At 35.5% G+C, this 12,952-nt stretch overlaps 1 protein-coding gene across 3 annotated transcripts; it reads left to right on the top strand.

The window, feature by feature from the left end:
* Window positions 1-2,486: 2,486 nt before the first annotated feature.
* Window positions 2,487-5,821, top strand: LOC145005490 (DNA glycosylase superfamily protein). 3 transcript variants are annotated; one of them, XM_078964575.1, is made up of 6 exons: window positions 2,487-2,654; window positions 3,088-3,799; window positions 3,902-3,959; window positions 4,053-4,136; window positions 4,215-4,356; window positions 5,304-5,821. In XM_078964575.1, exons 2-6 carry the CDS (start codon window positions 3,346-3,348, stop codon window positions 5,658-5,660), a joined length of 1,095 nt encoding a protein of 364 aa, XP_078820701.1. In that variant the 5' UTR covers window positions 2,487-2,654; window positions 3,088-3,345; the 3' UTR covers window positions 5,661-5,821. The 3 variants fall into 3 exon arrangements, with proteins under 3 accessions (XP_078820701.1, XP_078820700.1, XP_078820699.1); XM_078964574.1 differs by having other exon boundaries at window positions 3,084-3,799; XM_078964573.1 differs by having other exon boundaries at window positions 3,038-3,799.
* The last annotated feature ends 7,131 nt before the right edge of the window (window positions 5,822-12,952 follow it).

Raw genomic sequence — 12,952 nt, 5'->3', positions numbered from 1 at the left:
CGGTAACTCATGGTCACAATCATATGACATTATAGAAGACCCAAAACAAACAAAATTATATGAAATACTACTTCTATAAAAAAAAAAAAAAAACCAACAAAAAACTATACATGGATCCACATGAAGATATGATGTCGCTCTAATGACAATATAGTAATTATTACCTTTATAATCATTTAAGGACATGGTATTAAACATTTGAAAGCAAATTTGAGAGCGGTGGAAGGATCACAGGGGATGATGTTTACATCTCTCGACACAAATGAGAAAATATGAGATTGGCTGAGGATACTGTTACTAGTAGATTTTCCACTCACCATGTTGGTGTTGTTACTGTAATAGAGGTTGTTTCCGGGTCGCCAAGTTATAAGGCAACCCAAGACAATGGGATTGTACGATTATATTGATGTTTATGGGTATCGTGATAGTATAGTACGTGATTTACTACTCCTTGTAACCATAAATTATTCCTACGATTGTTATGATGATTAATATTTATGTCGCCAAAGCCCTAATTCCGTTGTTGTTAGTTTAATTATATGGTAAAATTCATAATGTCTTAAACCGTTAACGAAGAGGAATGGTCAAGGGTAGGACACTTGATGTTGTCGAGGTTTAGAAAATGGTGTTCATCGAGATAAAGCATATATCGAGCTTACATAAAAGATGGAAGACATGAGCGATGTCATGTAATGTTATGAATATGTTCATACTTGTCCGACAATCATTGATCATATAGATGACAAATTTCATTTTAGGGATGGTAGCATCAAGATTTTCATGGAGACCAATCATAGTTTTACTATGTTTACTGATGATGTTAGGTCCATTGACATGACCTACATAGCGCCAATGTGCCAATACTTCTTGAGAGCCCCATCCCACTAGCAACTTGGCAGCACAACCTAGTTATTGCTTGACATGCTTGGCAGCCTCATCAACCCCTTGGATAAACGACCTGAATTGGGCTCGCCTAATGTCTTACCTAATTGACCTTGACCTAGCCTTATAAATAAAACATCATCTCCTTCATGAGGAGGTTCTTGAACCTTAATACATCAACCTCAACTATGCTCATATACCCCCATTCCTTACCAAGATGGTTCTCTCATTCAAAGAGAAACCATCTCATCTCATATATTTATTTAATCTTATTTGATCGTTAGAGCCGACTCTTGGGGCACAGTCCCTACGTGGCTCTAACGACTTTGTTCTATGATGGTAGATCAAGATCTCATCGGGGACTCACTAACAACACCACTCCATATCTACGATCCAAATTCGGCACTAAGACCCAAAAACCCTTAGCTGATATCACATCATTTACAACAATATATGATGGAGAGGTCCGCACGCGTGATGTTGCATAGTTTGTTGCCGAGTTAGATGTCACCTACTTCTTATTTTATCGCAAAAAGGTCTTAGAGGATTGTTAGATTGCCCGAGTAATGTCTTTTTTTCTTTAGAAACATTTGATAGAGTGATTTGGAGATAATGTCCTAAATCTGTAACTTAATGATGGAATCAAGCTTACTCCTTGCATGAGGTTATGTCATAATTGTGGCTAAGTACACTAAATCCAATGAACCGAGTCTCAAATAATTCACATCACGAGTCATAGTTGAGTTCGTAAAGATCAAAAGTGAGGGATGAAAGCATTGATGTTTGTAATTCCATATTGTTTGTCAATCGATATTGTAGTTAATGATTGAACACTTGCCATGGTTATGAGATAAAGAAACCATTGTAGCAAGGGTACACTGTTTAATTTTAGGCCTTAGGAATAGAGATGGGAGGAGAGCAACGAAAACTAAATGAAGAAACGAGATGATGTGTGAAGTTCGCTTGATACCATGTTAAATGCTTATTTTTGTGTGAATAATTTTTTTCATTGAACTTCTTTAAATATTAAAGAGTACGTTGGTCTATCTAGAGTACATATCGAAAATTATAGATATTTGACATCAATACATACAAATTTACTTAAAATTGATTGTTACAAGGTGGAAAATATATACATTAACAAACTTTTCAAAATTTATAATAAATTATATCTCAAAATAATAAATGATAAACAGTACCATCTAACCCGACCCACAATCGAGCCCGCTTCAAAACCCACAACATGAAATGAAAGATCAATCGTAAAATTTCTAAACAGTTTGAATCATGAACATGAAGTTTGAAATTTCAAACCTCTACTATTATGCTCATGTATGGTGGGCCAAATCTTTTATTATATAGCTGAATTATAAACAACGTTGCGTATACGTGGATGAACGAATTGGGAAAGTGACAAAAAAATGTAAGTTCTTTTTGTTAATTAAACTTATGAGATTTTGAATTACGAAAAAGATATAAAAACAAGATCTAAACAAAAATTGCAATAAATACAATAAAAGTATAAGGACCTTTTTTGGCTGAATTCAAATTAAAGGGACTCAAAATGCTCAAAGAAAAAGAATAAAACGAAGAAAGAAACTATCGGCAGCAAAAGTGCAATCTCTCTCTCTTGATTTCCTTTGGCTCTGGCTCTCACTCATCATTTTGCTGCTCGATCTTTCTCTCTCTAAAAAGGACTCCTGTAGAGAGAGAATCACTCGCATTCCCCTTCTCAGAAGGAAGACATCTTTCATTTCCGCAACATGAGACAGGTAACATTTACATTGGATCCGAAGCCTCATTTCTATATTTCTTTGTATATCTGTTTGCAACAAGAAAAAAGAGACAAAATATGTCAGCTTTACCTAAATGATTTGTGAAAATTATAAGCAAAAGTACAGATTTCCCGTTCATATTTCGCTCTCATTGGAAGTGTGTCATAGAATTTATCTTTTTTCGAGGCTAATTATTCAAATGATTCCCGATTCGAAGCACTTCCCTTACAGCTGTAGATATGTACAAAACTTAAGTTACCCGATGTGGATTTCTATTAACTAATACCCATGGCGCGTGTATAAATTATGATGATGTCTGAAGAAAGTTATGAACTTTCTTGATTTGGTGAAAATGGTGACTATGTTTTATGTTTGACCAGGCATTTTATCCTTATACGCTGTTCCAAAATTTGATAATTTGAAAAGGCAGGCTGTATATGGAGGTGAATCGAAGGATTTTAGTTTCAGTGAAGTGGTGATAGCCCTCTTTTTACTGAATGCCGAGTAAATTTTAATGCCCACAAGGTGTTCGATGTTTTGCTTGTGTGAGATTTGAAGGGTCAAAGATTCAATCTTGGTTTCAGTGAATTCGGTACTGTGCATTTGATTAGTTCCAAGGATCATGATCTGTTAAGATCTCATTTTCTTGAAGGGGTAAATCTGGTAAATAAGATTTGTTTAACATTTGATGTCTGGAGCTCCAAGAGTTAGGTCTATGAATGTAACCGAGTCAGAATCAAGATCAATCCTAGGGCTTACTGGAAACAAATCTCTGGGTCCTTTAACCACACGAAAACCCATATCAAAGACATCAAAAAAGACCGAAATGTCCCCAGAAGAGGGGTCTATAGGGGCAAAGAGTCGAGGAATTGCAGCATCATCACCTCCTTTTAGCTCCACAGGTGTTCCTTCAATATTACGCAGACAGGTTTCACTCAATGCTTCATGTTCTTCAGATGCATCCACTGATTCATTTCAAAGTCGAGCATCTACTGGTAGGATTTACAGAACAAATGGCAATGTTAGAGGGAGGAGACAATTGGGTTTAAAACCAAAAACTCTTGTTGTTGATAGTGCTTCAGAAACTTCACCCCATGATTTACAACCCAAGAAAAGGTGTTCTTGGGTAACATCAAGTTCAGGTATTATAATCATTTGCTATTGATTCTGTCTTTTTCTTTTGATTTTGTGAACATTGTGTAATTTTCAACAAAATGCTGATTGTTTTGCATCTCTTAAACTAGATCAATCTTACACCATTTTCCATGATGAAGAATGGGGAGTTCCTGTGCATGATGACAAGTATGCGTTCAATCGATCTTGATTATTGATATGTTACTTATAAAAAAAAAAGACCACTTTATAAATTCATATATATCTTTTCTTCAAATGTAGAAAACTGTTTGAGCTTCTTGTGCTTTCTGGGGCTTTATCAGAGCTTACATGGCCTTCCATTTTGAATAAACGTCATCTTTTCAGGTACTCTGTTAGTTATCATTATTGACATTTTTGCCCTTAGTCCTTTTGTCTCATGAAATTGTAATCAATCAAATTCAGGGAAGTTTTTGTTGATTTTGATCCTCTGGTTGTTGGAAAATTAAATGAAAAGAAGCTTGTGGGACCCGGGAGTGCTGCAAGCTCTCTGCTTTCAGAGCTTAAACTGCGGGCCATAGTCGAAAATGCTCGTCAAATATCCAAGGTAGATCCTCTAACTCTTGTAGCTATGAAGGGTAAAATGGTCATTTAATGGTAAAGAAAAAAAGATATCCCCTTAATGTGGTTACCTATATATATATATATATATATATATATATATATATATATATATATATGTGAGTGTTACTGTGTGACTTAATATAGAAAGAATGACTTTTGACAAATTTGCCCTCGAAGGCACATCGGTTCTGCTTCAAGGGGATTGTACATGATGCATTAAAAGTTGTACATGTCTCAAGAATCAAGATCTAAATGGGCCTATTGTTCACTTATTGCCAACACTTTTTTATTCATGACATGACATATTTGAATGAAATGATTAAGATCTGGTAGAGTAGGTGCAATTGTAAATTAATGGTGGTCCTAGGGTTTCTTCAACTTGTATTATTGTTTATGAATTTTCTGTATAAAGTTGACCCAATTTTTCTCTTTTTTTTAATCTTTTCTTCAACTGTCACCTTCATTCATGCAAACCTAATCCTTCCAATCAAATTCAATTTGTTACGCTGGCAATCTTTTTTAATCTTTCTTCCAAAAAAAAAACTAAATCACAATTACTACATCATATCCTCCAAAATGCGATAAAGGTTAACCTTTTATGCAAAAGACGTAAATACCCTTTTCCTTTTTGTTAGGAAAGATTATGCCATTATACCAACATGCCTCAATATCAACAACCATGTTTGTGATTTGTACTTTATGTAGTCAAAGTTGTACAACCATCTTTATGGATTGTACCTTATGCAGTCAAAGTTGTACTTTTTTCTATCAACAAAATCCTAACTTTTTGTACCTAAAGATCCCACCTAGAAACTACATGACTTGATAGGTAGCTTTTTTGATTTGTACAATATGCAGTGAAAGTTGTACTTTTTGACGAAGGGTATCAAGCAAACCCTAACTTTTTGCAGGTTTTGTTAATTGTGTCAGGTGATAGAGGAATTCGGGTCGTTTGACAAATACATTTGGAGCTTTGTGAACTACAAACCTATCATTAGTAGATTCCGATACCCTCGACAGATTCCGGTGAAAACACCGAAAGCGGATGTGATAAGTAAAGATTTGATAAGGAGGGGATTCCGGTGTGTGGGGCCCACGGTGATCTATTCGTTCATGCAGGTGGCGGGGATAACTAATGATCATCTTTGTAGTTGCTTCCGGTTTCATGAATGCTTGGAGGAAGTTGTTGGATTGATTAAAGTTGAAGAAGATGATCGGAAAACTACGGATGAAGGAAATGGAATGGAATCGTGCATACGGAATGGAATTGAGGAGTTGAGTTTCTAGTGAGGGTGGTGATGTGTATGTACTTAAGATTATATTTAAGATGGTTATTGAAACCGAGTTTCTAGAAACGATGAATGTTGATTATGGTAATCGAGTTTGTATAGTGGGAAAGATTAGGAAGTAAACTTGTTTTTCAATTTCTAATTCTTTCTAATTTCTCACTTTTTGGACGTGTTTTTTTTTTTCTGATTTCTAATTCTTTTTAATTTACTAAAGGTAAGGGGCAGAAATTGTTATCTAAAATTGAGGGGATGAAAGTGATATTTTACAACATAGAGGGATGAAAAGTGTCATTCTACAAAGTAGGGGTGGAAAGTGCTAACATACAAAAGTTTAGGCACAAACCAAATTCTAGGTTGGGGGGGGGGGGGGGGGGGGGGGGGGCAAATGAAATTCTAGGGGTGAAACTTGTAAGTCTGCCAATATATGAAAGGTAAGGGGTGGAAATTGTTGGTATCTGAATTTGAGGGGATGAAAGTGATATTTTACAACATAGAAGGATGAAAAGTGTCATTGTACAAAGTAGGGATGGCAAGTGCTAATATATGAAAGTATAGGGACCAAAAATGTCAATATAGAAAACTCTTGTGACTAAAATCTTAAATAGAAAAATCTTGTGGCCAAAATCTAAACTAAAAAACTCTTATGGCAAAAGTGTGAAACACAATACCATATTATTCCTAAGCTTTTGGTGGTCAAAATCTAAAATAGGAAACTTTATGGCAAAAATGTGAAACAAAGAAACTTTATTTCTAAGCTAATTTGTTTTAATATATAGTATAATATAATTTTTCACTTTTTGGTCATGTTTAATTGTTTTTTATTAAAAGGACTGGATTTGGACAAAATCTAAAACTTAGTGACCCCATATTGACACCAAATTAAGGACTAAATGGGACATGGATTTTTTCAAAATTTACCTTATAATATATGCATTCATCCATATAATTATTCGTGATCATGCAAAGTGCAAACAACTCATGTAAAAATATAAGAATCGCTAAAATATAGCAAAGTGATCTTCATAAAGTTATATGTGTGTAATTTCAAATAAGGTTGATATAAAATACAAATTGATGAAAAGGAAATATGGATTTAGAACGAAAAAACTATAAATCAGTAGAGAAACACAAGCATTGAAAGTTGATTCATCATTGGGTGATCTAACAGTTTATGCATTAAAATATTGTACATTATGGTATTGAAGTTTGTCTTATTGTTGAATGATGTTAAGTAGATATGAGACATGGTCTTAAATGAGAGTTTCCATAGCAAGCTAAGCTTTTGTTCTTTAGTGAATAGTGAAGTTTGGCCCATTTTGAAAATCAGTCGACTCAATCAATGATTGTAATTTGTATTTTCTAAGGTTTTGTGTCCGGTTGGAACCGGGTTTGGAAGATAAAAAAAAATTATAGAACCGGAGACAAAAATGTCTTAATTAGTTTGGTAGCAGTCTATTTGGAAACAGAATCATAACAGTGTGTGTATATAATATTATAATTATATAATTGGGTTTGTTTATAAGTAATACAAACATAAAATAGTTTTATTGTAAGTTTGAAAAAAATAATCATTTGGTTTTGTTGCAAAAATATCATAATTTATAACTATTTATGTAGAGATTGTAATCATTAAAGATTATCAATGAATATTGTAGATAAAACAGATAGAGTTTTGTTAAACTTTTAATTTTGAATCAAACACTTTAATAATTTCATTTTCATCACTCTTAGATTTACTAAAAAGTTGTTCTTTGTGATTATAAGGATATTTCTGAGTTAAATATTAAAGTTTTAAAAACGTTTCATTTTATTATGTTTTTCAGAACGATATTTTTTATTAAGAAAGAGTAGCAAACAACTAGAACAAAAACAAAGCAATGATATTTTATTTATTTCGTTAACCTATTATTTTTTGACTAATTATTTATATCATTTTAGTCTTAATTTTGTAACAAACATATGATATTTTTACCGTATAAACGTAATAACTGATATATATTATAAAATTATTTTCCCTCAAAAAGTGTATACGTTTTGTATTCTAAACTCTTATCTTTTAGGCTAGTTGTTTTCCAAATGTATATATATATATATATATATATATATATATATATATATATATATATATATATATATATATATATATATATATATATATATATATATATATATATATATATATATATATATATATAAGATATACATTTGGAAAACAACTAGCCTAAAAGATAAGAGTTTAGAATACAAAAGTAATTATCTCTAATTATCTTGATAAGTACCGCTAATACCCCCGTCAAGTTGAGTGGTGGAGGTCAAACTCAAAACTTGGTGCGAAATTGTTCAAAAAGAGGTCTATGAAGACTCTTGGTAAAGATGTCGGCGAGTTGCTGATGAGTGGGAATGTACTTGGTGCGAAGGTTCCAGAGGAAACAAACTCTCTAACAAAGTGATAATCAATGTCAATATGTTTGGCGCGTTTTTGTGAGATAGGATTATGACTGAGAAATAGAGCAGTTTTGTTGTCACAAAGCAAGGTAGGAATCATGACCGGTAGAGCATGAAGCTCCTTAAGTAAGTGCGTGACTCAGACTATCTCAGAAGCAGTGTTGGCCATGGTTTGATATTGTGACTCACAACTTGAATGAGAGACAGTTGGTTGCTTCTTAGCACTCTAAGAAACTAAATTTCTGCCAAGAAATATGGAATAGCCATAAGTAGAACGGTGTGTCTCAATGCACCGAGCCCAGTTAGCATCCGAATAACCAATGATGGATGTTGAGTGAGGTCGTCGAAAATGTAAGCCAAAGGAAATTGTTCATTTGACATAGCGAATAATGCGTTTCAGAGCTTGAAAATGGTCAACAGTTGGTGCGTGAAGAAATTGACTTATTTGATTCATAGCTTAAGAGAGATCAGGCCTTGTGATGGTAAGATACTGAAGTTGACCAACCAAGGATCAAAATAGGGCTGGATCCTCAAATTTAACTCCCGTCGTAGTGAGTTGTTCAGATGTAGACAAAGGTGTGCTAGTTGGTTTGGAATCCAACAAACCTACTCGTGTGAGAATATCATGTGCATACTTGGCGTGAGTGAGAAATAGACCATCATCCATATAAGTAACTTTAAGACCTAGAAAATATCTCAAGTATCCAAGATCTTTTGTGGCAAACTCATGATTCAGTTGAGTGATAAAAGTACGAATGAGAGGAGAATCATTTCCGGTTAGAATAACGTCGTCAACATAAACAAGGAGGTAAAGTAAAATGGAGCCTTGTTTGAAGACAAACAAAGATGGATTAGCACGACCGCAACAAAAACCCAAGTCAGTGAGAAAAATGCTTAGGCGTTGAAACCAAGCCCGTAGAGCTTGTTTAAGACCATACAATGCCTTTTTTAAGCGACAAACATGTAAGGGATAGTTAGTATCAATAAATCCAGGAGGTTGTTCCATAAACACTGTATCAGTTAAGTTTCCATTAAGGAATGCATTATTGACATCTAATTTGTGTAAAGACCAGTTGTGCATGACTGCTATGGAAACAACAATGCGAACCGTAGATGCTTTGGCAACCGGACTAAATGTATGAGAATAGTCAAGACCCGGGACTTGAGTGAAGCCTTGTGCTACAATTCGTGCTTTATATTGCTCGAACAATCAGAATGGAATTTTATGCGAAATATCCATTTTGATCCAACCGCATTGGTATTTAGAGGTCTTGGAACTAATTCCCAGGTTTGATTAGACCGTAAAGTCGACATTTTTTCTTCCATCACCATTAACCAATGTGGGTGTTTTGCGGCGGATTTGAAGCCTTTAGGAATGTGAGAGGCCATCAAAGCATGAGATAGACTCGTTTTCCGAGAGATGCAAAATCAGCAAAATGTTTGGGTTAGAAGATACCGGAGCATGATCGAGTTACCATAGGGTGAGTTGATCTCGGAATTGGTGTTTAATGAGACGGTGAGGGAGACAATGACATACCAGGTGATGTATCAAGTGGCGTGAGGTTGGTCGAAGTAGCAGGTGGGACGATGGAAATCGAGTCCTTAGGACATAAGGTGCAATGTGGAGGCATGATGATTGTCACGGATATAATGGGTTGATTAGCTGTTTGTTGGGTTGGCGAGAATGGATGAGAAACTGGCTCATCAAATGATGCAAAAACAAGGCAGCTAAGTTAGATGTCACAGAGTGATCGGTAAATGGAAATGTTTTCTCATCAAATTGAGCATGCTGAGAAATGTAGATGCGATTTGAAGGCACTTCACCTCCAACTTTAAAGAAGCTCTTACCTCCGTATTGGAGATTTCTGGCGCATGTGTTTGTTAGTTGCATTTCAGGAAGAAGATCAGGAGCTGATGAAATTTCTATGAGGAATACTGGAGCAATTGTTTCCCTTGCTGCAGGAATAAAGTTCAACTTTTCAAGATTTATCTTGGATGAGCTTGTTGTGAGCATTAGAGCCTCAACTCGGGATAGTTTCTTATTGTATCCCATGTTCATTCAATTGTTTATCAATGCTCAATTTCCGGATATGATAAAGGAAGGCGATACTCTCGATATATAATCTTTGGGTCCTCACACCGTAGGGCTTATCAAGCAGAACCGGAAAGGAAAATTTATTTTTCAAGGAAATTATCCTTTAGAGAAGTTTGGAAAGTTCACCGCACTGAATGAATCCTCAGAGTCTTATGAATCCTCTGACAAGGCATCCTCTGAGCCTGCATCTTCTGAGAAATCATCTCCAAACGACGTTGTTATTACTGTATCTGATGATGAGAATACTGAAAAGGAAGATACTCCTACCCCCGAAGCTCATGTGGCAGAAGAACATGGTTTAGTATCTACTCGTGTTCAAAATGGTCTTGAGGGTATGGATGTCGAGTCTGAGATGGAAGTTGAGGGAGATAAACATGATTCTTTTGATGATCTTGATCTTACCGGATTTGATCATGATGAAATTGCTGCATCTCTTGCTAGTAGTGCTAATTTTGTTACGAACGAGAATCTTGACACGATTTTTAAAAATGTCGATGAAGTTGTTCCCCCAACAACAAAGACAAGGGAGTCTAATGAAGTTCTTGAAACTACACCTCCTACTTCAAACCAAATGGCTAATACTTCCACTCCAATGGAGACGGTTACGGGATTTCCTCCTCCTGTTTCTGTTTCTCCTATTATAGAGCCATTTGTAAGTGATCTTACATCAACACAGACCGGTGAACCCCTGTTGAAAAGAAGAAGAAGGGATCGAAGGCAAAGTGATTTAATTACAAATCTTGTTAGTGGCCTTCCTGTACCACCTACCACTACTCCCAGTCTTACTACAACCAAGCTGTTTACTGTGGGCCTAGACACCACTTTTGAAGTTGGTGGATCTTCTATTCCACCAGGGTTTTCTCCTCTTCAATCTGATCACGATGACGCTTCTGTAAGATTAGCCATACATTTGGCTGAGGAGCAATTTTTGATGCCTCCCCCATGCGGTAAAGGTATTTCTATTGGGGATGGCAGTTCTAGAGGAGACAATCTCACTCTTCCTGGGCTACAAAAGGAGATATCGGTTCTTAGTCAGAAGAACATTGAGCTTGATATCCGTGTTTCACATCTTCAAGTTGAAAATACAAAGCTTAATGTTCAAGTATCTGAACTTCAATTTGACAATTCAAATCTCGGTGTACAAGTAGCTGATCTTCTTAAGGACAAAGCTCTAAAGTCGAAGCAGATTTCTGATCTTCAAGATCATTTCAATCTTTTGACTTCAAGTTATTTTGATCTAAAGAAGAAGCTTGAGGAAGACTCCAGTGATAAGTATCAAACGTCTGCTGATGAACACCAAATCAATCTTCATGTTCAAGCCTTTCCTATTTCTATGCCAACTGGTCATACATCAGGGGTTGTTGATCATGTTGAAGATGAGCCTCCCCAAGCCCCTCATGTCTCAGCAATAATTCGCGATGCACAGGAGGAAGCAGCTAAGAAGGGGCAACTGCTGTTTAAATGAAACCTTAACCATAATGCTTCTTGGTATGAACCTGCAATTACAGTGACTGATCTTGAGGTTGTTCGATTCAGAGATACATTCGGTGATAGATTGGTAATTGTTTCTTGGGGATTTCATGATCCTCTCAAGATGTGGATCGTGCTAAGAAAGAGTGGCAACTCTAAGCTCTACAGAGATAGTCATGATTTCAATTCATGGACTAGGGTCGATCTGACAGAATTGTCACGAGCTCCTTTTTCTAATCTCACAAACAATCCACAGGCGACCCAGTTTAAACACTTCCTTGAAGATCAGGTTAAAAAGGGGTTTCCTGCCATGACAACTGCTGAGTCCGTTATATTGGAGCATCCTGATATTATTGATCCTAAAACTGACAAACCGCTGCAAATTGTGATGTAGCCTGCAACCAAGCATTTTAAACAGTTCCTTGTGCTTCAGAACTATCAAGACGGATCTCTAGGCTCAATGGAGTGTTAGGTTTTCGATTAGATTACATCAGCTGCTGTAATCAAGTTCAAGAATGGATGTATCCGACTCTATGACCGAAGAGATTTGTTACAATTCCATAAGTGGGACATTCATCACCTAAGCAATTTTCAGATATTGGTTGTAGAAGATATTTTTGAAGATGCTGCGAAGGTATATACAACCATGGTGGCTGAGATTCTGAATAACCGTATGTGGAACGGGGCGATGGGGCAAGCGGACGTTATGGTAGTCAATAAGGGTTAAACTCAAGCTAGCACCAAACCAAGGGGGAGATTGAAAGGCCCAATTATTGGTTTGGTCTAGGTTTTGCATTGTAATAGTGGTTGTGTATAGATAGAGTATTTTGGTGGGCTTAATAGCTATTTTCAGCAATAGAACGTGTGCAAGCTTGATTTCTTTCTTTTCTTCTATTATTCTTGTTTTTGCGTTTGATCACTGGTAAGATCCATTCTCAGGACCTTACAGTTTTTGAGGTTCTTGGGTGGTAGGAAGAAAGTGATGAAACCCCATTTGAGGATAGTGTAATGAGTTTAAAAATAGAAAGAAATCCAAGTATAGAAAATGGAGCAATTATATCTTTACATGTGTTTATTCCGTTTATGTTTTTTTAATCTATGGTAAATATATTTTTATTATATTATAGGGAATATGGAGCAATTATATATTTGCATATGTTTATTTATTTTATGTCGCAAATTGAAGAAAATAAAAAACTTAGTGTCAAATTTGAAAAAATATTAAAAATTTAGTGTCAAAATCACAAAGAATAAAAACATAGTGTCTTTTACGCCACTTT

Source organism: Lactuca saligna, chromosome 7 (genome assembly GCF_052625555.1).
Source record: "Lactuca saligna cultivar CGN05327 chromosome 7, ASM5262555v1, whole genome shotgun sequence".
NCBI lineage: Eukaryota > Viridiplantae > Streptophyta > Magnoliopsida > Asterales > Asteraceae > Lactuca > Lactuca saligna.
Note: the sequence above shows the minus strand (reverse complement) of the source record. Positions and strands in the feature narration are given on the sequence as shown.

What these genes read in the sequence shown, in the direction of transcription:
- LOC145005490 (XM_078964575.1), top strand. Translation starts at nt 3,346, where the DNA reads ATGTCTGGAGCTCCAAGAGTTAGGTCTATGAATGTAACCGAGTCAGAA. An exon ending in GTTCCTGTGCATGATGACAA is followed by an intron (nt 3,960 to 4,052) that starts GTATGCGTTCAA and finishes CTTCAAATGTAG; the next exon opens with AAAACTGTTTGAGCTTCTTG. An exon ending in AATAAACGTCATCTTTTCAG is followed by an intron (nt 4,137 to 4,214) that starts GTACTCTGTTAG and finishes AATCAAATTCAG; the next exon opens with GGAAGTTTTTGTTGATTTTG.